Here is a 26,245-nt window from a genome sequence, read left to right as displayed (position 1 = left end):
TAGCTCTCTCGTTCAAAAATGTTCCGAGCCCTGTGTTACAGTATGCTATTTCTATTTTTAAATTTAGTTTCTACTGCCACAAGTCAGTAAGTGATATTTGGACTATAAAGGGTCTACATTGAACAAAAAGAAAAAGAAAACTATTTTCATTTATTTTACGTGCAGTATATGACTCCAGCTGCAAGCGTGAATGCCAAAAGTCAATTGTCACAACAACGACGCTACAAAACTTTAGAATAATGTCAAACCTGGTATTGCATCGACAATAACAAATTAGTTGTTGGCCTCATATTTTGATGTTGACCCTCGCAACATTTGTTTTACTGTGAGGTCTTTGTGGCGTTGGCTCAATAAGCTTTGCCTGCAACTGCTGTGAATCTAATGTCTCACACACAAGCATCTGGAAATCGTACAATGACACTCGTAATAAGATGGCGCTCCTTCTTGTTGGTAAACTGAGAAAAACATTATCTTGGGACGAGATACTTCAAAATTAAGCTTTGCATTAAAAAAAACTCCACTATTGCTGCCATCAAAAGTCCTTGAACATGCTATCAATTCATCAGCACCTTTCTTAGGCAGACTCAACCAATGTGGGGCGTTATTCAAAACAAATGTTTGGTAGATTTTCTTCTCAATTAGTACGGGTAACAGATTTAAATGTTTAAAACAATCACAGTCATGTAAAGCAAATGATAAATAGATGAATTCAATAAATAGCCCTTTTGAGGGTGGGGTTGTTTTTAGTTGTACCATGGCTAAGTGAATTAACTGTACTACCTGGTAAGTGGTAAAGGCCTGTCTGTAACATGGTCTCATGTTCACAAAACTGATAATTAAATAAAACAGAATAAGCTAGAGATGAAATTAAACTTACTGCTACTGGCCATTTTCAGTTTGGTCTTCTCTTTTGCAGATCTGAAGATGCTGTTGGGTTTTATGTCATCATCTTCCTTTTCATTATCTCCTCTTTTCTTTGCCATATCATTCTGTTTCTTTTTATAAGTTGGTTTGGGCTGCCGCTTCGCTCTACCCTCCATCTTGGTCTCACTACCATCAGAATCATCTCCACCACTATCCGAAGCAGACACATATGTTCGCTTGCTTCCTCGTCTTAGTGTAGAGGAGGCTTTCCTTTCTTCCCCGACTATTGTTCTACATGTCTTCTCCTCTGAAAGCTTCTCTCGATCTGCTTTGCTTAAAGTGTCCTTATTAAGCTCTACCTCACTGGGTGAGGGGGCGCTGAGATTGACGGTACAGGGTTTAATCATTTCTGTCATTGTAGTGTTGCGGATGCTGGGCAATTTGTCAGACTTAGTATCAACTGAACTTGAGGCAATTGTGTTCCTATCCTCCTCAGAGTGCCGTGTTAACCAGGCTTTTTTAAGTTTGTGGTAGTTACTGGCCTGTCCACTACTTGTTGGCGCAGCCCCAGAGGACTGTTCATTATGCAGGGGACTTGATTTTCCTGGGGTTGTTCTACCACTTGTTGAGTTGCTGCTACTGCTATCTACCAAAGATGAGGTTAGGCTAAAGGGAGGTGGAGGGGTAGAGTTGTAATTTTTTTCGGTGGGATCCAACATTGGAGATGTGTACCCAGTCGTGACAGACATGGAAGTATTACAGAGGTTGCTTTTAGATTGGGCTGCTGCCAATGCAGCTTTGTGCTTCTTGAGGTGGATGAAAGAGGGTGAGTAAGCCTGACCGGAACCAGCACAGGAGCTAAGTCTTGCGGTTTGATTAGGGCTGGGTTGTGGTGTGTCAGATTGACTATGAAGAGACAAAGATCTTCCCGGAGATGAAGTGCACAATCCAACGCCAATGTGCTGCTCTCCTGGCACATTATGAGAAGACATTGAGTAAACCAAATCAGGAGTAATTACCTCCCCTATACTCTGGATTGATGATGTAACAGCAGTCCTGTGAACAGAGTTTGTGGCGCTGGCTCCCATAGTCCCCTGCATGGTACAAAAAGAGGTCTTTTTATATTGTAGGGTTATGTCATCCAAGTTGGAGTTAGGCTGAATGACTCTATTGGCTCCATGATCTCCTGATTTTTGACCATGAAGTGTGGATAAGCACAAATTCCCCAAAGGTAATTCCTTGGCGATTACAGCACCAGATTTGTTTACAGGATTGTCAATCTTGATGGACATGGGTGGACGAACAATGATGGAAGCCATTGCAGAATGGGGCTTTGCTTTTGACACTCCTCTATCCCCAAAGACAAGCGCTCTTCTGTGATGACCACCTCTCCACCCAGCTAAAGATGCATTCTCCACACTGACAGCTGTGGCAACAATGGCAGTATTTCCATGGCCTTTGATATCCCTGAGTTCTGGCAGTAGTGTGGGAGGTTTCTGTTGCTCGACTGATGTTTTGCTACCATATGCCGCTAAGGTAACTGGTTGAATTGGTGTGAGAGTTGGTGGTGATAGGCGTCCACCATAGCAAGCTTTCTCTCTTTCCTTTTCTCGCTCTCTGTCCACTGCGTCTTTACGTTCCAACGCATGCTGAGTGGGTGGGTGGAAGACTGGTGCTCTGTGAAGAGATGGCATTGCCCTGAGGTTGTGTTGTGTCTGTTGAGGGTTGTGATGGTGGTGGTGGTGCTGATGATGGGGGTAGTGGTTAGAAGCTGAAGATGTAGATAAAGAAGGAGAAATAGCAGGGCTGCATCGCTCCAACCTTTCAACCCCTGTGTGGTGTTGGACTAGCATTGCCTGCTGGTTGAGCTGCTCAGAATTTTTTCCTGGAAGGCCCTCTCCACCCTCTGGATGGTGCTTAATTAGGGGAGGTGGCCTGGAGATGGACACTTTGGCATTATAGTTGCCTAGTGAAAGAGCACTCTGGCTTGAGACAGCTGCACCAATACTGGCAACAATCCCTTGAGTGCCAATTGAAACTTTCTTATAGTACGAGCTTAGCTCTTTAGAAGGGTACAGTCTTGGCGGCTCATTTATAACACTGTTGGACAAAGTGGTAAAATAGTTGCTCTTTTCGGGCTGTATAATATGGGGATGTATGTGGCCTGCCTTAGGGCTAAGGGAAGCCAAAGCTGGTATCCTGACAGGAAAAGTAGAATCTCGGGTTCTGTCTCGGTCCTTGTCAATTCCAAGCTCATTTGAGCGTTGAATTTTAGCAGTGAAAGGTGCCACCTCGATGCTCTCCTTCAGAATTTGATGATTCTCCTCTTTGTACTTAATGGCTCGGTCCACTGCTTGAACAACATCCTTTGGGGAAAAAAGAAACTGTGTTACGTTGCAGTTTAAATATAAATAAAACCAAAACTGCCTGTTAATTCCTAAGAGAGTCATACAAACAATTTATAAGTAAAAATAAATGCATGTATTTTTTTGTCAGTTTAACACTTTTGAAGTACAATAAGTATCTACATTATTTTAATAACATTGTTATGCTGTTGCTAATCAAGAAGTTTCAATGTGAGTACAGTGTGCATGCGCAAAGTAGTCCAACTAAAAGAAAAATTATGACTAAAGCAGCCCTAGAATTAGTGTCGGCGCTAGATAAATTGTGATGCGCCAATGCGAAGCTCCCATCGGTCAATGGAGCGCATTGGAGGTAATGTCGCCAACATGAGGGTCCCATTGGTCAATGTAGCAGCGCTCGAAGTAGTCTTGCGAACAGAGATCTGCCAACGTGACACTCCCATTGGTCAATGTAGTGGCACTAGAGTTAGTGTCGGTGCCACTGTGAGGTGCCAACGCGAGGCTCGCTTTAGTCAATATAGAGGAGCTCAAGAACACAGTGATTAAATATAAATAAAAACAAAACTGCCTGTTGCTGGGATGTAACTGCTGATATCAAGGTTAGGGAAGAGACATAAATTATTTATATTTTTAAATGTAATTCATTGAGCCATACCCCGATTTTTTTTGTAAAAATAAATGCATGCATTTTATTAAGTCTAACTTCTTTTAATGACATTGTTATGCTGTTGTCACTCAACTTAGTGCCGAAGAAGAAAAATGGCAGGCACCGACCGGGTGGACGCCGTCGGGCGGGAGCCTTGGTGAGGGTGGAATTTTTCCAGAAGTGAGAAGTCCGGGCGACCTTAGGGCGGGCGTCGTCGCTTTTATCTAAAAATAGAGTCCTCTGAGCGGACAGGACCGGAGCTGAGGGTGGATTTTTCCAGAAGTGCGAGCTCCGGGCAACCTTACGGTGAACACCATTGCCCTTATCCAGATATAGAACGCTCTTGGCGGAATGGACGGCTGTGGAACCTCAGGGAGGATCGATTTTTCCAGAACTGCCACTCTTATCCAAAAATAGAGCCCTCTGAGCGGACTGAACACCTGGGAGCGGTGGGGTAGCGGAGCTCAGGGATGATTTCCGGATACATTTTTCAAAGTGAAAATTCCGGACGACCTTACGGCAGACACCCGTCTCCATTATCCGAAAATATAGTAATCCCTCGAAATTCGCGGATAATGTAGACCAGACATGGCTGCGACCTAGGCATGCATACTCTTATTATTATTACCATACTAAAGTCATACCTCTACTTATGAATGCCTCTAGGTACGAAATTTTCAGGTTATGAAAGCTTTTTATATGCAAATGAGTGCCTAGAGATACGAAAACGATTCAAGTCACGAAATCCGCTAAAAAGTAAATGCATTTCCTCATCCGTTATTTAATTTTGAAAATATTGTCGCGGATGCATTCATTCACATTTTAGAACCTCGCTACACTCTACTGGGCTCTCATTGGCTGTCTCACAACAACCCTCCATGTTTCTTTGAAAGCCGTTGTCTGTTTAAACTTATGCTTGGAAGAAGCTCTGGCCGCTGAGTGCCTTCGACGCACTCACAGACAGCCTCAACCCGAACCGCAGCATGTGGTGGGTGAAGTTGTGTCGCGGGGGCAGGCGATGGCGCTTGTGGTCAGTAAGGAGGACGTTGAAGAGTTGGTCGAGGGGCACCTAAACGAACTCTCAACGGAGCAGGAGTAAATGCAACGCTCGGCAATACACGAGGAATTCAACCAATAGGCGTCTGAGGAGGAAGCAGCCATCATTCTAACAGCACAAATCATAAAAAAACGGGGGAGAAACAAACTTTCCGACTGGAAAAAAAATCCTGAAAAACTGTTCACGAGTTGTGCGATCGCACACTTTGACGACGTTTGTCATTTGCATTTTAGAAACATTATTAAAAGTCGTCAAAGGCAATTGTCTTTAGATCGATTTTCTCAAAACGTCTGTCAACAAGCACCGCTGAAGGGAAACTTAAATCAAAACAGGTATGAAGCAGTGGAGATGAATAAAATGGGTGGGTGAAAAATTAGATGCCAAATAAATCATAAAACGTTAATCAAAAAGATTAAAAGTTAAATGTAATATTATTTTGAATTCTTAAATTTATGTTGATTAGATGTGTGTTCGTGTATTCATTTTTTTCTGCTTTCTGTTGCCTACCATTAGCTTCCTCGTTCCCTTGCGTTTCAACACGGATAGGTTTTGTATGCTTGTTATTCATTTAAAGACATTCATAAATCAATTTCTTATAATATTCTCTCATTTTTGTTTTCTCACATCTTTCATACAAAATGGTGACACGATCAATTTCAAAGGGTTTAGTTGGTAGTTGTGTGAGGACCGTTGAACAAATTGGAGAATTTACATATAAAGTACAGCTCTACTTACGAAATTTTCAAGTTACAAAAAAAAGGTCTGGAACCAATTAATTTCGTAAGTAGAGGTACGACTGTATATGTTTTCGCGCCTATACAAAAATACAAGCACAATCATCAAAAAGTTTTCATTAAATGTTAGTTATAGGCATATGAAAACACAAATATATGTCTAAATCTTATCTATGAATCAAATGTATATTTATATATATTATATATATTTTGAATACTTAAAGTACTGTACACAAAGTGAAAATAGTTAATCTCCGCTTGATTTAAAAAAAAGCTTAAGTACAAGTCCTCTTCATCAGATTCGAGCGACATTGGATCATCGATGAAATCTTCTGGAGGTGGTGTAGGGGAGCTTTTCAGGAGGAGCTTTGCTAGAGGTTTTCAACGCACAAGGAAGATTTTAATGAGGAATTGTGACCGCTGCATCTTTGGTACAAATGTGCTTTTGTACAAGGACATGAAACTGTCAAGACGATTGGCATATTCAATGGCCATGACCATGTTGTCATCAATCCCTGGGACACCTTTTCAAACTAGGAGCCATGTTCATCTTTATTTCCGTCATTGTTGTGGGGGAAATTAAACTTCGAATTCCGCTTCAGAGTTTCAGCATGAATTTTGACATTTTTTTAATTTGGATATAATATAAAATACCACAATTGACTGAAGCCATCAATTTTGAAGCCACAAATTGGGGAAGGATGACAATAGAGTCTGGGTGGACTGGATGGCAGAGAGCGATGGTGAGCTTGGATATATCTCCAGAAGTGCGAGCTCCGGGCGACCTTATGGTGGACATTGCCCTGAACCTGAAAATAGAGCCCTCTGGGCGGACTGGACGGCAGGGGAAGTGGAGCTGAGGGTGGATTTTCCCAAAAAAATTTCAAAGGGTGAGCGCCTGGCGACCTCCCACCGTCGTTCTTACCTGAAAATAGAATCCTCTAAGCAGACTGGACGGCCGGGTGATGCGGGCTAGCGGAGCTGAGGGTGGATTTTCCCAGATGTTTTTCGAAGTGTGAGTTCCAGGCGACCTTACGGCAGACGCAGTAGACATTATCAGAAGATAGAGCGTTGTTGGCGGACTGGACGGACGAGAACACTGGTAAGGGTGGATATTTTCAGAAGTGCGATCTCCAGGCGAGCGACCTTACGGTGGACACCGTTGTTCTCATCTGAAAATAGAGCCCTCGGATTGGACAGGACAGCCCGGTGCTGCGGGGTAGCGGAAATGAGGGTGGATTTCCCTAGAAGATTTTCAGAGTGCGAGCAACGTTTACTTAACGGCAGACGCAGTCGCCTTCATCCGAAAATAGAGCGCAACAAGCGAACTGGACGGATGGGAGCCGGACTTCGAATAAATCTATCAATAACTTGCACACTAAATCATCATATTCATTATATTCAATTCACCATAATTGTACTTGAACAGGTCATTTTTTTTAAATCAAGATAAAATAGAGAAGCTATTGTCAGAGGAGGGTACAGCACTTAAAGTATTTTCACATTTATTATATATACATTCTATTTAAATATTGATACAGTACAGTCTTTTCATAAGCATATAATTGTGTAATGTTTAAAATCCACACTCCACAGAAATAATAAGGGTCATCCTTCTTCACATTTTTTTTTCGATTATTGCGACCATGTCTGGTTGAAATTCGAAGAATAGTGTAAAGATTTTTTTTTAGGAATACGATTTCTTCATTTGTTTCCAAGTATCATTTATCCTCACAGAGGTGTGGGGTACTAACTACAGGCACCAGGCAAGGGACACCCTGAATTGATGGGCAGCTAATCACAGGGCACATTTTGGGATGTGGTTAGGGTTCAAAAACCTGAGTACCCAGGGAAAACCCACGCAACAACATGCAAACTCCACACAGGAAGGGTGAAACCCACCTGGGATTGGCCCCTCGATCTCAGGACTGTGAGGCCGAGGAGCTAACCAATCACCCACATGGTCGCTCAGAATAACGTGCATCATTCTTTATTAACACATTCATTGTTCCCTGATGAGTCATCACCTTATCATGGCGGTGGGGTTTGTGTATCCCAATGATCCTTGGAGCTATGTTGACTGGGGCCTTGTGCCCCCTGGTAGAGTCAGCCATGGCAAACTGGTCCGAGGTGAGGGACAAGACAAAGCATGACTCAGGTCTCATGATGAATAACACTTTTAAATGGGACCCCACTCTGGAGCCAGGCCTGGAGGAGGAGCACGATGGCGAGCGCGTGGTGGCTGGGCCAACACCCATGGGGCCCGGGTAGGCACAGTCCAAAGAGGCTACGTGGGTTCCTCTTACCATGGGCTCAGCACCTGTGATTAGGGACAAAGAGGTCGGGTGCAACGAGAATTGGGCGGCAGCCAAAGGAGAGGTCCTTGGTGGTCCGATCCCCGGCTGCAAAATGTGGCTCCTCCTTGGACGTGGAATGTCACCGCTCTGGTTGGGAAAGAGCCTGAGCTAGTGCAAATGGTTGACAAATTCTGACTCAATGTAGTCGGGCTCACCTCTATGCACAGCTTGGGTTCTGGTACCCCTCCTCTCGAGGACACGCTTCCACGCTGGAGTTGCTCACGATGAGAGGCGCCAAGCAGGCATGTGCAAACTTATTGCCCCCCGGCTCGGTGCCTGTACATTGAGGTTCAACCCGCAGTAGGATCTCTCCGCCTTCGAGTGGGGGGATGGGACCCGACTGTTCTTTGCGCATATGCACCAATTGGCAGCTCAAAGTATCCACACTTTTTGGAGTCCCTAGAGAGGGTGCTGGAGAGTGCTCCTTTGGGGGAATCACTTGTTCTGCTGGGGGACTTCAATGGTCACGTGGTCAATGACAGTGAGACGTGGAGGGGGCATGATTGGGAAGATTGGCCTCCCTGATCGGAACCCGAGAGGTGTTCTATTGTGGAATTTCTGCGATCGCCGTGGTTTGACAATAATGAATACCATGTTCAAGCATAAGGGTGTCCATATGTGCACCACACACCGTAGGCCGCAGTTTGATGATTGACTTTGTGGTCGTGTCATCGGACTTTCAAACAACAGTCTTGGACACAAAACGTTTTGTGAGCCTCTGCTGGGAACACCTGGCAGTCCCCTGTCAGAAGGAGTTACAATTCCCACCTCCGACCATGTTTCGCTCAAGTCCGGGAAGAGGCGGGGGACATTGAGTCTGCTGAGGTGGCACACCGGAGCTGCTACCGCAAGGTGGTCGGTGCCTATCGTGGTGGCAACCCCAGAACCCGCTGGTGCACACTGGCGGTAACGAATGCCGTCAGGCTGAAGGAGTCCTGTTGGGACGTTTTGGCCCACAGGACTTCAGAGGTAGATGACGGGTACCCGCTGGCCAAGCGGCAGATGGCTCTGGTGGTCGAGAGGCAAAATCCTAGGGATGGGAGGAGCTTGGTGAGGTCATGGAGAACGACTTCCAGGAAATGGTCCACCATGCGACGTCTCAGGACTGGAAAACAGTGCACCATCAACACAGGGTATGCTGGGGATGGGGTGTTGCTGACCTTGACTCAGGATGTTGTGAATCGGTGATCCTAATACTTTGAAGACCTCCTCAACCCCACTGACAGGACTTCCCATGAGGAAGCAGAGCCCGGGGAATCTGAGGCGAATTCTCCGATCTGTGGGGTTGAAGTCACTGAGGTGGTCAAAAAGCTCCTCGGTGGCAAGGGGTAGATGAGATTCCCCCCGGTGTTTCCAAAGGCACTGGATGTGTTGGGGCTGTCTTGACAGGCCCCTGCAACATCGCATGGACATCGGGGACAGTGCCTTTGGATTGGCAGACCGAGGTGGAGGTCTCGCTTTTTAAAAAGAGGGACCAGAGGGTGTGTTCCAATTATAGGAGAACCATAGTCCTCAGCCTCCACAGGAAGGTCTATTCGGGGGTACTGGAGAGGAGGGTCTGCCGGGAGGTTGAATCTCGGATTCGGGAGGAGCAGTTTGGATTTTGTCCTGGCAGTGGAAGAGTGGATCCTTAGCAGGGTTCTCAGGGGACATGGGTCTAAAATGAGCTTTGTCAAGGGATGAGGTCCTTCCCCAAGGGGAGGAGTTCAGGTATCTTGAGGTCTTGTTAACGAGTGAGGGAAGAATGGAGCGGGAGATCGAAAGGGGGATCGGTGCAGAGTCTGCCGTGTTTTCAACAGAAGAACTAGTAGTAGTGAATCCTTTTTTAAATCTTTTTTTATGGAGTCCCTGGGCATTTTAATCAGACTCAAGACTAGGATTTGACTGTGAGGCCAATTACTTCTTTTACGGCATTTTGAACTTGACTTTCTGGTGTGTTTGGTTGTGCTTCATCTTGGGGTTACAAACTGTCAAAATATTCTCTCGGGATTTTCTTGTAAGGAGCAGGTTTCATAGGTTTACTAACTAACTAAATAGATCCTAATTCAAACTCTGTACAGTAATCTCTCAAATATCGTGGATAATGTAGACCAGACGTGGCTGCGATAATCGAAAAACCGTGAAGTAGGATCACCCCATGTTTTCTGGCCAATAAAAAAACGTAATAAGTACACAAGTACAATTATCAAGAAGTGTATTTATTAAATATTACAGTTATAGGCATATAAAAAGACTGTAATGAATTACTATCTAAATATAATCTATACATTTAAAAAATTGTAAATACTTTAAGTACTGCACTCAGTGAAAATAGTTCCGCTTGATTTAAAAAAAAAAAAGGTTATGGTGAGCTTCGGTCCAAGTCCTCTTCATCAGATTCGAAGGGCATGAGTTCATCACTGGAATCTTCAGGAGACGCCGTAGGGGCAGCAGGAGCTTCTTTCTGGAGGGGAGACTTTTGGCGCACATAGAACATGGCGACCGACGTTTATTTTCTTGTAAAAATATGTTTTTTTGTACAAGGACATGACACTGTCAAGACGATTACCAAATTCAATGGGTCCGACAATGTTGTCATCAATCTCCTGGAGACGTTGTTGCAAACTGCATTCCATATCGAAGATCTCTTGCACGTCTCGTCATGCCAGGTTCACGGCCATATCTACGGCGTAAATCCCTTAATAATGCTGGTTCTTTTTTTTTTATTCATAGTGATTACCACTCTCTTAGTTTCCACGGAAAAGGATATTGCGGCCGTCTTCCGAATGTGCGCTTCTTCTTTCTTGGTAAGCTTTTCGGTCACTGTCATCATGTTTAATTTTTTTCCTGGGCTCATTGGATGCCAGGGAGCTTAGGAGGCATTTTCAACGGCGACTCAAAATCCAAACAAATCTAGAACAGGCTCGGCGTAGTCTTTTTCCAAAGGTGATATGCGGGACGGGAAACTCACTCGCAACAAAAAAGGAGAAGGCAAGATGTCGCCCTTCTCGGCCCTTTTATATCAGCCTTCTACGATGAAATATGGTTTGTCCTTCAGCGCTGTGTGCCACCCAATTCAGCGCCGAAAAAGAAGCGAGGCCCTAACTTCTGCCATTTTTTATCCCGTCTTTCGCTTGTGAGTTTCAGTGTGAATTTTGACATTTTTATGAACTTTTTTTATCCTTACTATAAAAAAAAACGCAATGTACTGAAGCAGTGACTTTTATAGTTGATTTTAGCATTCCTTACTTTGTAAGGAATTATACAATCTTGTTTAACTTAGAGGTGCTATTAAGTGATTGTGAAGATCTTTTGAATACATGAAATCGATTTGAAAGAAGTGCTAAAAACTTAGGAGCAAGCTGAGGACAGGTGAGTACTGAACCTATGAGTTATAGGCAGAAACTCTTTTGGTCTAATTTTAGCCAGTTTTTGTTTTAGGCATATTTAATTACTAAGCCTACCATTATATATGTCAGCCAGTTTTCTATATTAAGAAGCCCCAATACCACAAAGTCTTTAATATGCACATTTCCAGAATGGCCAATCACTAAACAATATGGTGACCTCATTTAAACTCCTAAAACATTAGGAAATAAAAAAAGACAACTCCAAACAAATGAAAACCTATTTTACAGACCCCCACCACACGCGAGAACACGCACACTAATTAGAAGAGTTGTTATGGTGTGTTTGCGAAAGTGACGCGCTGTAGTACCTCTCTACGACTACCTAAAAAGAATAAACAACAACATGGTGTCAGAAGAGGGCATGTTTGTAACTGCAAAAAGACAAATGCTACTAGGTTTACATTTCTCCTCTCATCAAGCTTTAGCAATTCTGTCGTCGACTAATGAAGCTAACAAACTGTTCCGAAAATGAAGAGGTACCCCCCATCTCGACTAAAGCAATCTCTGGAACGAATGAGCATTTTATAAAAGGTAGTTTTGTGAACTGCAAGCAGAAGAAACGGGGCTTCGTGTGCTATTTTGTGCCAGTTATTGGGGCAGTATGCTCTGTCTTTCTCACCACGTCGCCACATCTTATCAGCTGCACCCCCTCACCTCGGACATCTGGACTACAATATATGTTTCATTATGAAATATTTTGTTATGTCTATTCATTGTTATGCTTAGATTTCAGCCAATTTTTTTATATATCGAACTAAAGATGGAAATTCACAGTTCAAAACGGGCAACGCAAGATGTCCAGAGACTAATGCATATTGATAATATTTGAAAGGAAAAATACTAAAAGACAGAAACATGCCATCTTCTCTTTCAGAACTGTATTCTGGCACAGATGGTGTTCAAATATGCACGGTAGTTGATTACAGTTGGCACAGACACGCCGACAGAATCTTGCACTGACAGACCATGCCCTTTTTCCTCTTTTTAAAGCCTTTCTACATACACTCATTTTTTTATTCATTAAAATTTGACAGTGGTGTTACAACAGTCTTTTCTTTCACCCAATCTATCAATTCATTCATTTGTACTTCGGGAATACCGCACCTTTAATTTATTTAAAGCTTGACTATACATAATACTATATACACTATACATACATCAGGCTCTTTAACAAAAGAAATAGCTGAATGTTAATCCAACCGTATATATGCATGTGCATGTATGTGTATGTATGTATATGCATATATATATATATATATACATATATATATGTATGTGTATATATATGTATATATATGTGTTTATATATGTATGTGTATATATATATATATATAGGTATATATATATATGTGTATATATATATATGTGTATATATATATATATATATATATTTATATATACATACAGTTGTGGTCAGAAGTTTACATACACTTGTGAAGAACATAATGTCATGGCTCTCTTGAGTTTCCACTTATTTCTACAACTCTGATTTTTCTCTGATAGAGTGATTGGAACAGATACTTCTTTGTCACAAAAAACATTCATGAAGTTTGGTTCTTTTATGACTTTATTATGGGTTAACAGAAAAAGTGATCAAATCTGCTGGGTCAAAAATATAAATACAGCAACACAAATTAGCAATTTTGGTGACTTAGAAAGTTGTGTCAGTGAAATGAGCTTCATAGCATGGCCTCTTAACTTCTTGCGAGTGATTATGACTGAGTACAGCTGGTGACTTCTCTGAGGCCATTTAAAAAGGGGTCATTGGATGCAAACGCCCACAAACGCTACAAAGGAGCTCAGCATGGATCTGAAAAAGCAAATCCTTGACTTTAACAAGTCAGGAAAGTCACTTGGAGCCATTTCAAAGCAGCTGCAGGTCCCAAGAGCAACAGTGCAAACAATTGTTTGTAAGTATAAAGTCCATGGCACTGTTTTGTCACTGTCACGATCAGGAAGAAAACGCAAGCTATCACCTGCTGCTGAGAGAAAATTGGTCAGGAGGGTGAAGATTCAACCGAGAATAACCAAAAAGCTGATCTGCCAAGAATTAGAAGCTGCTGGAACACAGGTGTCCACAGTCAAACGTGTTTAGCATCTCCATGAACTGAGAGGCTGCCGTGCAAGAAGGAATCCCTTGCTCCAAAAGCGGCACCTTAAGGCTCGACTGAAGTTTGCTGCTGATCACATGGACAAAGATAAGATCTGTGGTCAGACGAAACAAAAATCGAGCTGTTTGGCCACAATGCCCAGCAATATGTCAGCATGAGAAAAGGTGAGGCCTTTAACCCCAAGTACACCATAACTACCGTCAAGCACGGTGGTGGTAGTATTATGCTGTGGGGCTGTTTCGCTTCCAATGGAACTGGTGCGTTACAGAGAGTAAATGGGAAAATGAAGAAGGAGGATTACCTTCAAATTCTTCAAGATAACCTAAAGTCATCAGCCCGAAGATTGGGTCTTGGGTGCAGTTGGTTGTTCCAACAGGACAATGACCCCGAACACATCAAAAGTGGTTAATGGAATGGCTAAATCAGGCTAGAATTGAGGTTTTCGAATGGCCTTCCCAAAGTCCTGACTTAAACCTCATTGAGAACTTGTGGACAATGCTGAAGAAACAAGTTCATGACAGAAAGCCATCAAACTTAACTGAACTGCACCAAATTGTCAAGAGGAGTGGTCAAAGATTCAACCAGAAGCTTGCCAGAAGCTTGTGGATGGCTACCAAAAGCGCCTAATTGAAGTGAAAATGGCCAAGGGACATGTTACCAAATATTAGCGCTGCTGTATTTATATTTTTGACCCAGCAGATTCAATCACGTTTTTCTGTTCACCCATAATAAAGTCATAAAAGAACCAAACTTCATGACTGTTTTTGTGACAAAGAAGTATCGTTCCAATTACTCTATAAGTGAAAATCAGAGTTGTAGAAATAACTGGAAACTCAAAAGAGCCATGACATTATGTTCTTCACAAGTGTATGTAAACTTTTGACCACAACTGTATGTATGTGTATATATATATATATATATGTATGTATATATATATATATATATATATATATATATATATATATATATATATATATATCAGTGGCGGGCCGTCAGGGCCTTCAAGGCCTTCTCTGCTGGCCTAAGAAATATCTGAATCATATTATATTTTGTCCATCAATACGTACTTATTATTCCAAATTGTCTGTTAGCTTCCTTTCATTGCTTTTCCCCCTGGTTGCACTGCTTCCAGATGTGTGTTTTCATATTGAAGCATTTAACCAATCACATTTCAGCCATTATTTGTTGCCAGATCAGATCTGCCTCAAAGCCTTCACAATCAGTTCTTGCGGGCTCTGCTGCATTAAACTAGACTGTTGCTTTTAACCAATCAAATTTCGAGTTGGCAACCCCACAATGATTTTTCATAGGCGTTAGCATTTTGCTGGCTGGGACATGTCATTGCTTTCACAAACTATGATTGGCTAGTAGGCGGGCCAAAGCAGTACCGAGGCAGCCGAGATCGCAAACTCCACCCACTATGGCCGACAGAAGCAAAAACAAATAGATTCTGTTTGCTCACAAAGCTATTTTCTAGATGGACTTTTTCAGGAAAAAAATGGACATCATTAAGAAAGGGCGGTCAACTCCGAAGCTAGCAAGCCTGTTACAGCCGGGAAAATGGTGTGTGGGGCACTTTCAGCGCGCTAACTTAGCTCAACAAGCAAATAGTATATTGTTGTGTTGATTTAATGCCACTTTCAAAACGGACTATGCCGGAAATATGACAGGACAGGCTCGACTTTCATCATTAGCTTCGATGGCGATAGGAAAGAAGGAAGAAAGAAAGGAGGATGGATATTGTGTAAAAATGATTTTTGGTGAGTAAAATTACAAATATGGCTATATTCCTAAATAATATTTCAATTGTGGGCCAAGTTCTGATATCTAAAAAGCTCCAGTGTTTGTATTTAAGCTCCAGTGTTTGTATTTAATCACAAAATGCTGCTTTCACCATTGACGTCCATCGCTGTCTTTTCCCGGGAAAAATCACCCCCCTGGCCTGGTTGTAATGTCTCAAAAGCTCCAGTATTTGTATTCAATCAATAAATGATGCTAGGAAGTGGATTTTAACTAATTTTAGTATTTTAGTGCATTTTTTGTCATTTCACGTATGGACATATCAACGTTCATCGCTGTCTTTTTACCGGGGAAATGATACTCCGGGCCCGGTTCTGATGTCTAAAAAGCTCCAGTATTTGTATTTAATCAATAAATGCTGTTTTCGGCTGGATTTTACCCCATTTTCGGGCAATGTTTGCCCGTACGCCATTGACGTTCATCGCTGTCTTTTCCCGGGAAAATCACCCCCTGGCCTGGTTTTAATGTCTGAAAAGCTCCAGTATTTGTATTTAATCATGAAATGCTGCTAGGAAGTGGATTTTACCCAATTTTTGTGCATTAATTTATTGATTATTTTTTATGTGTCACAGCTGTAGCTGCAGTAGAGGTTTTATAGCAATAAAATAGTTTTTGAGGGTTGGATTGATACGTTGAAGGCGCTACCAGAAAATGCACCGCCTGCCACTGATATATATATATATATATATATATATATATATATATATATATATATATATATATTTATATGTATATGTATATATATATATATATATATATATATTTATATATATATATATATATGTATATATATGTATGTGTATATATATATATATATATATATATATATATATATATATATATATAAAAAATTTAATCTAACTTGTATTGTGTGGATAAGTGAAAATGCCTGAAAAGAATTGTAGCATACTTGCGCATTAGACAGGTGACCCTTGCTTTGGATGTCCAAGAAGTGCTGGGCATCTTTCGCAGTGATGATCATACTGTCTGCTGGTTCCTGTTTAAACTGGGCCAGTGTCAACGTTCTCATTGGATCCATGAAGCTTCTCTTGTCCACGTCTCTACAAACAAAACATCTATTATAAAAGCCTTTTTATGCTATTTTAAATTACCAAATATGTTTCTCAAGGCCTTAGTTTGCGCCATCAAGGCATCACAAAAGCAAAAATAGAAATAAAGAAATTTGAATGAATCCACTCACTCTTTAAGAATGTCCACAACGATCTTTGACAAAGGTGGGCTAGAATGTGTGTTGATTTTAACAGAGGGGTAGTGGGCATCAGCACTGGCTGGTCTGACAGGAACGTGACTCAGCAAACCCAAACTGTCACTTGCACTACCAACAGCTTGATGCAACCATGGGCTGGTTGTGTTCTGAATATGAAAAGGGTATTATAAAATTCTGAACAAGGGAGTTCATTCACAATCATTAATCATTCATAGTCATTTGGATGTGAGAATTATAACAAAAAAGTTTGGCATGCTAATGCAATTAATTCAATTAGTCTAAAATAGCAAACACCTAAAACAATACGACTGGTAACAGCAAGTTATACTGTTTTTATGTATTTATTGATTTTTTACAATAAACCATAGCTAACATTATTGAGTTGTTTATGATACTGTTTACAATACAGCGGTGGCATGAGATATAATTTAACTTGTCAGAAAATTAAATTCACCTTGGAGTGAGATTTAACTGTTTGAAAGATTCTCTTTTTTGATAGATGGTTTCTTATTTGCTAATTGTGAAGTCAAAGCAATGTAGTTCACTAGTACAAAGGTACCTCTATTTACAAAATTAATTGGTTTCCAAACTTGTTTCGTAAATTGAATTTTTCGTAGGAAGAGCAGCATTTTACATTTAAATTCTAGAATTTGTTGCACGGTCATTAACACAGCCATGAAATAAACCCTTTAAAATGATCAAAGCATCCCAATTTTAAATGAAAAATGTGAGAGACACAAAAATGAGAGAAAATAATCTGAAAATTATTTATTATATGTTATAAAAGGAATAAAAACATGCAAACACATTTTCTATTTGTGCAGTTGCACACACAAACATGCATCCAAATGACTTCAAATTAGACATTCAAAATAACTTAACATTAAATTAAACTTAAATGTGAAAAACAATCATACAACAGAAAAACAATGAAAACCATATAAGTCTTCATCCTTTTTATTCATTGCCACTGCATTTAAACTGTTTGGGTTCACGGTCCCCTTCAGTGCTGTTTTTTTTCGGAAATAATCGACTCTGTCACTGTATCTTCTGCAATAACTGTCTCCCCAGTCCAAAGAAAAAACTGTATCTCCATCTCGTCATTCAGTGACAACCTCATTTTTGAAATCACAGAGAGGCCATGCAAAGAAGTTGTCACTTTAATGCTTCCTTCTGCTTTAATATCGTCACAATAGTAGATGGGTTACGGCCATATTGCCTTGCGATATCAGTCAACTTAATGCCACTTTCTGATTTTTTAACATGTCCTATTTTTCTTTGATGGATAATCAGGCCGCTTCTTCATTTCATTCGCATCAGTAATTTTAAATAAAGAACAAAGCTGCTTTAACCATACGAGAAAAAGTAGGGGGGAACCCTGTTAGAACTTCGTGACAACAAACAGGGGTCAAAAGTACAAAAAATACTCTTCGAGTATGGAGAGTTGTTGTTGGGAGACAGATAATAGGATGCCAGAAAGGTGTTGGTAGACAGCCAATGGGAGGCCAGCTAAGTGTCAGTTACATAGTAAGCGGGACGCAGCTGTACTGCGACAATTTCAAAATAAAACAACGGATGCAGATAATGTATTTTTGTTTTGGGGATGTTTGATTTTATTTTGATGATCTTGTTTTCGTATATTGAAACAGTAGTCTGCATATCAACGGGTTTTGTCACCTAAAAAAATTGTATGTAGAGGTACCACTGTAGAATAAAAAGTTTGTTTGTAAATAGAAGCAAAAAAAAGTCAGATTGCCAGCTCTTATCTAAAAGGTTTGGTCACTCACATCTCATGACACACATAGTAGTTGTACCTCTATCAATTGGTTCCAGAACTTTTTTTGTAAGTTCAATTTTTGTAAGTAGAGCAGTAATTCACATGTAAATTATCTCATTTGTTCCATGGTCCTCACAAAACTTCCATATAAACCCTTTAACATTGATCAAAGTGTCGCAAATTTGTAGGAAATACGTGAGAAACATACAAAAATGAGAGAAAAGGACAATAAAATTATTTAATATACCATTAAAATGAATATAAATCATGCAACAACTATACGTGTTGAAGTGCAGGTGCACAAGTGCCAGGAAGCTAATGTTCGGCAACAGAGACAGAGAGCACACGAACGCACATCTAATAAACTTAAAATTAAGAATTCAAAGCAACATAAATTGAACTTTTAATTTTTTTCATTAACGTTTTATGATTTCTCTGGCATTTTTCACTGACTACTGGACCCCCGGACCCAATGACATAATTTCGCACACCACAGGCTGCGGTTCATGTTGAGGCTCAACTTTGAGTCCGTTGAAGGCACTCGGCCACAGCTTCCTTCAAGCAACATTAAGGGTACGGCTGGTCACCCCCTCCCAATCCATGTCAATTAAGTCCAAGCACACAACAGCGAACAGTGCTCAAAAGGACATAAGAGAATGTTGAAACATGGAGAGTTGTTGTTGTGATGCAGCCAATGTGAGCCCAGCATAGTGTAGTGAAATTGCAAAGCAAGAAGCAATGCATCCGTGACAATTTCAAAATAAAATAAGATACAGGAAATGCATACCTTCCGGAGAGATGCCTCAGAATTAACAGCAACTGGATTTTCAGAATGAACCCATTTAGCTGTGGATGGTAGGTTAAGGCCTTGTTGGTAGGAACTTGGTGCTCCATTTGGATACTGCCAAATGATTGGGTAGAGGCCCAAACCTGCTGCTCCAGTATGAGGCTGGGTGAGTATGTGTGGAGGTGGGGGTACCTGACCCTGAAAACAATCAAAGTGGTTTCAGGTGACAAATAAAATGGTATGTAGAAAAATAATGTAAAATCTCTGGCAGCTGAGGCAAACCTGGACAAATTGCTGTTGGTGTGCAGCTCCAAGGTGAGGCAGGGCAAGATGACCTAAACCTCCAGGGGAGTCCCGCTGCGGGTGCCCCCCCAGGAGAGATGCTGTGTGAGGAGGGGGCATAGTTGAGAGAACTCCATGGGGTAAAAGGTGTGGATGAGCTAAGGCAGATGTATGAGGTGGAGCTAAGAGGTGAGAGGGAGCGTGTGGGTGGGACAAAGGGGTGAGGCAAGGGGAGATAGGAGATGGCGCGTGAAGGCTGTGTAGGTGAGGATGGAGATACGCCGCCACATGGGTAGAGGAGACGGTGGCTGTGGAAGAGTTTTCATTGTCAGAACAGATCAAAGATGGGTCTCTGTAAATAGTGAAGGTCTCATTCTTATCGATAATTAGAGGACTCTTTGTGCTGCAAATAGTACTTCCCCTACCTGACTCGGTGTGAGATGGTATTGGCTTAAAACCAGATCGAGGAGGTTCATTTGTTTCTAATTTACTGGACAAACAACCTGATGGAGGGGATGAGGTATTAGAATATTTTGGGACTTTATGTTTAGAGACCTCTGGAGAGGTATTGGGTTTAGGTTTTGAGGTATCCATAAGGCCTACATGGGTCTTAGACTTGAAATGGCTTGATGGACTCGTGGTGGAGTACGGATGGCTCTGAGAGTTGTTAGAGTGATGGGATTTTTGTTTAATGGAGTCAAGGGGGTCTGGGTCAGTGTCCACTTTGGATTTTGCCAGGTCAGCGAGATGGACTCTGTTCATCTTTTCAGGGTGTGGCTGTTGCTGTTTAGTTTGGTCCTCAGATAATAATGGACTTTTGATGCCAGACTGGACATGCGTGTAGTGTTGTTGTTGCTGCATTTGCTGCTGTTGATGTGGAATAGATTCAGAAATGACTGTTTTTTCTTTGTCCACCAGCATTATGTTATCAGCCAGCGATGAAGCAGATCTGGAAAAATATAAGCAACATTTAAAATGTATTATTTTACATATACTACCTATATATCTAATATATGTACATGTATATATATATATATATATATATATATATATATATATATATATATATACACACATATATACATATATATATATACATATACATACATATATATACCATATATACATACATATATATATATATATATATATATATACACACACATACAGTTGTGGTCAAAAGTTTACATACGCTTGTGAAGAACATAATGTCATGGCTCTCTTGAGTTTCCAGTTATTTCTACAACGCTGATTTTTCGCTTATCGAGTAATTTTGGATTGGATTGGATTGGATAACTTTATTCATCCCGTATTCGCGAAATTTCGTTGTTCCAGTGGCAAGAGGGTGAGGATGCAGGAATAGGAAAGGCATTTTAGACATAAATAGATAGGTAATAAGTAGGTCAAGAAGTAAATACATGAATAAATATATAATTAAATAAGCGTGTTGCTTAGCACATATATACATACATACACATAAATGTACATGCATGCATACGGTAGGTCTTAACACTCAGCCATTTTTTTGTTAAAGAGCCTGACAGCTGATGGGAGGAAGGATCTGCGGAAGCGCTCCTTCCTGCAATGAGGGTGCCGCAGTCTATTGCTAAAGGAGCTTCGGAGGGACTCCACAGACTCATGCAGGGGGTGGGAGGTGCTGTCTATGATGGACATCATCCTGGTCAGCATTCTCCGCTCTCCGACTTCCTCCACAGAGCCCAGAGGACAGCCCAGAGGACAGCCCAGAGGACAGCCCAGAACAGAGCTGGCCCTCCTGACCAGCTTATTCAGCCTGTTCCTGTCCCTCTCCGTGCTCCCGCATCCCCAACAAAGCACTGCATAAAACACTGTAGAGGCCACCACAGTGTCGTAGAAAGTCCTCAGCAGTGTCCTGCACACTCCAAAGGACCGTAGACTCCTCAGTAGGTAGAGGCGGCTCTGGCCCCTTTTGTACAGGGCATCTGTGTTTGTGGACCAGTCTAGTTTGTTGTTGAGGTGAACACCCAGGTACTTAAAATTCTCCACGATTTCAATGTCTGTACCCTGGATGTTCACCTGAGTGGTCTGTTGAGGATTCCTCCGAAAATCGATGACCATTTCCTTTGTCTTACTGGTGTTGATGTAGAGGTGGTTTTGCCTACACCAGTCAACAAAGGCTGTGATGACTCCCCTGTACTCCAGGTCGTTCCCGTCCGTCACTCGTCCAACAATAGCGGTGTCGTCAGAGAACTTCTGGAGGTGGCAGGTGTCTGTATTATGTTTAAAGTCCGATGTGTAGAGGGAGAAGAGGAGTGGAGAGAGCACTGTGCCTTGTGGGGCCCCCGTGCTGCAAGCTACCACATCAGACGTACAGTCCTGGAGTCTCACATATTGATGTCTGTCAGTGAGGAAGTCGATGATCCATGCGGCTAGGTGGTTCCTTACTCCAGCCTCTTCCAGTTTCCCTCTCAGTAGAACCGGCTGAATGGTGTTGAACGCACTGGAGAGGTCAAAAAACATCATTCTCAGCGTGCTTCCCGCGTTCTCCAGGTGTGAAAGAGACCTGTGCATCAGGTAGGTGGTAGCATCTTCCACACCAATGCCTGGACGATAGGCGAACTGCAGAGGGTCCAGCTCTGCATTCATCAGGGGGCTGAGGTGATTGAGGATGATTCTCTCCAATGTCTTGATCAGGTGAGAGGTTAATGCTACCGGCCTGAAGTGGTTTGGCTCCCTGGGGTACGCAGTCTTAGGAACTGGGACCACGCAGGAAGTTTTCCACAAGGTGGGGACCTTCTGCAGACTGAGGCTGAGGTTGAAAATATGCAGAATCACTATACCAAGCTGATCCGAATTGGAACAGATACTTCTTTGTCACAAAAACATTCATGAAGTTTGGTTCTTTTATAACTTTATTATGGGTGAACAGAAAAAAGTGATCAAATATGCTGGGTCAAAAATATACATACAGCAGCGCTAATATTTGGTAACATGTCCCTTGGCCATTTTCACTTCCATTAGGCGCTTTTGGTAGCCATCCACAAGCTTCAGGCAAGCTTCTCGTTGAGTCTTTGACCACTCCTCTTGACAGAATTGGTGCAGTTCAGTTAAATTTGATGGCTTTCTGACAAGGACTTATTTCTTCAGCATTGTCCACAAGTTCTCAATGGGGTTTAAGTCAGAACTTTGGGAAGGCCATTTGAAAACCTTAATTCTAGCCTGATTTAGCCATTCAATTACCACTTTTATGTGTGTTTGGGGTCATTGTCCTGTTAGAACACCCAACTGCGCCCAAGAACCAATCTTCAGGCTGATGACTTTAGGTCAGGGGTCTCAAACTTGCGGCCCGCGGGCCAACTGCGGCCCTCGGGACGATAATTTGCGGCCCCCGTCTTAATATGAAAGATCGATTTTTTTTTTTTTAATTTTTTTTTTTTTTTTTTTTTTTTACCCCTTTCCCCATGATGGCGCCGTTTAAGTGGCAGCCAGTGGCAGTAGCTCTGTCCACTCATGTTTTTCTTGTTTTACAGCATGTTTTACATGAAAAATTTGAGGGAACATTGACATGCACCTGCTTGTGGCAGGTGTGATACTGGTGTGCCGATAGCGAGCAATGATGATGTCGTGACCGGATGATTCGCCTAAAGACGTTTCGCCGACGGACGTTTGACAGACGGACAGGTCGTACTAGTATTTGTTAGTTTAATGATTAAATACAAATACTAGTATTTGTATTTAATCATTAAACGCTGTTTTCAGCTGGATTTGACCGAATTTGAGAGCATTTTGAGCCGTTTGGCGAATGGACGTCTATAGACGTTTTTTTGCCTCCATCGCGATATCATCCAGTATTTGTATTTAATCATTAAATGCTGTTTTAGGATGGATTTGACCCGATTGCTGTCATTTTACGGCTCGGTTCTGCTACATCTGCCTGCCCAAGAGTGCTTACTCCCGGACTGCCATTGATGGTAGACGAACATTGATTTTTACTATAATTTGGACAACACCGGCGGCGGGCCGGATTAAAAATCCTAACGGGCCGTATATGGCCCGCGGGCCGAGGTTGAAAAACTTGTACACACACGATCCGGCGGGGCGAGCGTTCGAATCCCGTTTCGGCGAAACCTCCGTTCGGCCGAATGAACGTTCGGTGGAACGTCCATTCGGCGACTTGCCCGTCTGTCAAACGTCCGTCGGCGAAACGTCTTTAGGCGAATCATCCGAGTACCGATGATGTCGCTCACACTGGTACTCAGTGCGCTCAGGGAGGTTGTCTTTCTGCTCAGACCAACAAAAAATTAGAGGGAACTTTGGTTCGGAGCTGAATGAACCAATCACGGTGAGGTATACGGCTCTGGAGGGCGGGACATCGGCCGGGCTGTCCAGTGCCTCGCTCACTCACTCATTCATTCCTCCAATCAGCTGGGCGGAGGAGAAGCCGTGAGGCCGATCACTCCACTCGGCGCGCACACTCCTCCGCTGCTCTCAGCATAGAACTGAATGAGGCGCTATGATCCGTGATCCAGCCTGTGTCAGTGTCTGTAGCCATCTCCGCAATTGAAACGGAGAGCGAAAGTGCACATGCGCCACAAACCCGCGCGACTGAATGTGAAAGATAAACCCGAGACTCATTCCAACTGGAAAAACATATTACAGAGCCCCAGAGATGTCTCTTTCAAAGCCTGCCGTGAAGAGAAAGGTCGGTGATGAGCACAGACAGTTTCAAGAAAAGTGGGGAGTGCAATATTTCTTTGTTGAACACAGGGGCACCCCGACGTGTCTCATTTACACTGAAAAAGTTGCGGTGCACAAGGAATACAATTTGAAACGTAATTGTACTACGAGACATGCTGAGGAGTACGAAAAATACCAGGGAGATGAGAGAGCCAACCAGGTTGCCAGTCTTAAAACACGTCTTCTGAGGCAACAGGATCTCTTCAAGAAGGCTACCAAAGACAGTAATGCAGCAGTCAAAGCTAGCTACACCGTTTGTGAGTTGATTGATCCTGTGCTAAGTGATCCCAAATGGCTCATGGACTTGGCTTTTCTTGTTGATATCACACATGAGCTTAATGTACTGAACAAGAAGCTACAAGGCCAGGGGCAACTTGTCAGTGCTGCCTATGACAACGTGAGAGCATTCTGCACTAAACTTGTGTTATGGAAAGCCCAGCTCTCTCAGACAAACCTTTGCCATTTCCCAGCATGCAAGGCTCTCGTGGATGCAGGCACACCATTCAGTGGTGAGAAGTATGTTGAGGCCATTTCGAAGCTACAGGAGGAATTTGATCACAGATTTGCAGACTTCAAGACACACAAAGCCACATTTCAAATTTTTGCGGACCCCTTCTCCTTTCATGTGCAAGATGCCCCTCCTGAGCTTCAAATGGAGCTCATTGACCTGCAGTGCAACTCTGCACTCAAAGCCAAGTTCAGGGAGGTGAGTTGAGAAGCAGACAAGCTTGGGCAATTTTTGAGAGAGTTGACCCCCAGCTTCCCTGAACTTTCCCGAAGGTTCAAGCGGACCATGTGCCTTTTTGGGAGCACATACTTGTGTGAGAAGCTCTTCTCCACCTTGAACTTCAATAAGTCCAAGTACAGGTCCAGACTTACTGATGAGCATCTTCAAGCTCTACTGAGGGTCTCCACTGCTTCCTCCCTCAAGCCAAATGTGACTCAGCTATGTGAGAAGCGCTGCCAGGTCTCTAGCAGCAAGGAGTAGGCAAGAGAAGCCGTGTTCAGAATATTTCATGTTCAATGTTCCATTCAAGTTCAGAAAGTTAAAGGTTAAAGAGCTGTTAATACAGACATTTGAAACGGAATAAAAATAATTCATTTTCTCTACTTAGCCAGCCAGTGTATATCTACTGTATGCTCATTAGTATTATTTGGTTTTGTATTACTGATTGATTTATTTTTTATTCATCTTTAAGTTAATTTATTTAATTCATTATTTTTTGTTAAAAAATAAAGATATTTGATAACGTTGGAATGTTTTATCAGTGCTTTTCTTGTGGAAATCCTGATGCGGCCCAGTCTCACCCAGACTCGGCCTCTAGCGGCCCCCAGGTAATTTGAGTTCGAGACCCCTGCTTTAGGTTATCTTGAAGAATTTGAAGGTAATCCTCCTTCTTCATTATCCCATTTACTCTCTGTAAAGCACCAGTTCCATTGGTAGCAAAACAGCCCCAAAGCATAATACTACCACCACGTGCTTGACGGTAGGCATGGTGTACTTGGGGTTAAAGGCCTCACCTTTTCTCTTCCAAACATATTGCTGGGCATTGTGGCCAAACAGCGCGATTTTTGTTTCGTCTGACCACACAACTTTCCTCCAGAAGGTCTTATCTTTGTCCATGTGATCAGCACCAAACTTCAGTCCAGCCTTAAGGTGCCGCTTTTGGAGCAAGGGCTTCCTTCTTGCACGGCAGCCTCTCAGTCTATGGAGATGCAAAACACGCTTGACTATGGACACTGACACCTGTGTTCCAGCAGCTTCTAATTCTTGGCAGATCTGCTTTTTGGTGATTCTCGGTTAAATCGTCACCCTCCTGACCAATTTTCTCTCAGCAGCAGGTGATAGCTTTCGTTTTCCTCCTGATCGTGGCAGTGACAAAACAGTGCCATGCACTTTATACTAACAAACGATTGTTTGCACTGTTGCTCTTGGGACCTGCAGTTGCTTTGAAATGGCTCCAAGTGACTTTCCTGACTTGTTCAAGTCAAGGATTCGCTTTTTCAGATCCATGCTGAGCTCCTTTGACTTTCCCATTGTAGCGTTGGTGGGCATTTGCATCTAATGAGCCCTATTTAAATGGCCTTAGAGAAGTCACCAGCTGTAGTCACTCATAATCACTCACAAGAAGTT

General features: G+C 42.3%; 1 protein-coding gene across 2 annotated transcripts in view; it reads right to left on the bottom strand.

Annotated features, from left to right (window-relative positions):
* The window catches only part of jmjd1cb (jumonji domain containing 1Cb), a 141,861-nt gene that overhangs the window by 33,689 nt on the left and 81,927 nt on the right, over positions 1-26,245 (bottom strand). The window contains exons 11-16 of one of the 2 annotated variants that reach the window (XM_077625940.1): positions 19,821-20,344; positions 19,396-19,703; positions 19,114-19,311; positions 16,523-16,695; positions 16,232-16,382; positions 878-3,230 (exon numbers count right to left, since the gene is read on the bottom strand). In XM_077625940.1, the coding sequence (XP_077482066.1) occupies positions 878-3,230; positions 16,232-16,382; positions 16,523-16,695; positions 19,114-19,311; positions 19,396-19,703; positions 19,821-20,344 (3,707 nt within the window). Of the gene's footprint in view, positions 1-877; positions 3,231-16,231; positions 16,383-16,522; positions 16,696-19,113; positions 19,312-19,395; positions 20,345-26,245 lie in introns of both variants that reach the window. The other variant, XM_077625939.1, reaches the window with a different exon arrangement.

This window comes from Stigmatopora argus, chromosome 18 (genome assembly GCF_051989625.1).
Source record: "Stigmatopora argus isolate UIUO_Sarg chromosome 18, RoL_Sarg_1.0, whole genome shotgun sequence".
In the NCBI taxonomy this organism is placed as follows: Eukaryota; Metazoa; Chordata; class Actinopteri; order Syngnathiformes; family Syngnathidae; genus Stigmatopora; species Stigmatopora argus.
The sequence above is the reverse complement of the archived record's forward strand: the minus strand, read 5'-3'. Positions and strand labels throughout refer to the sequence as shown.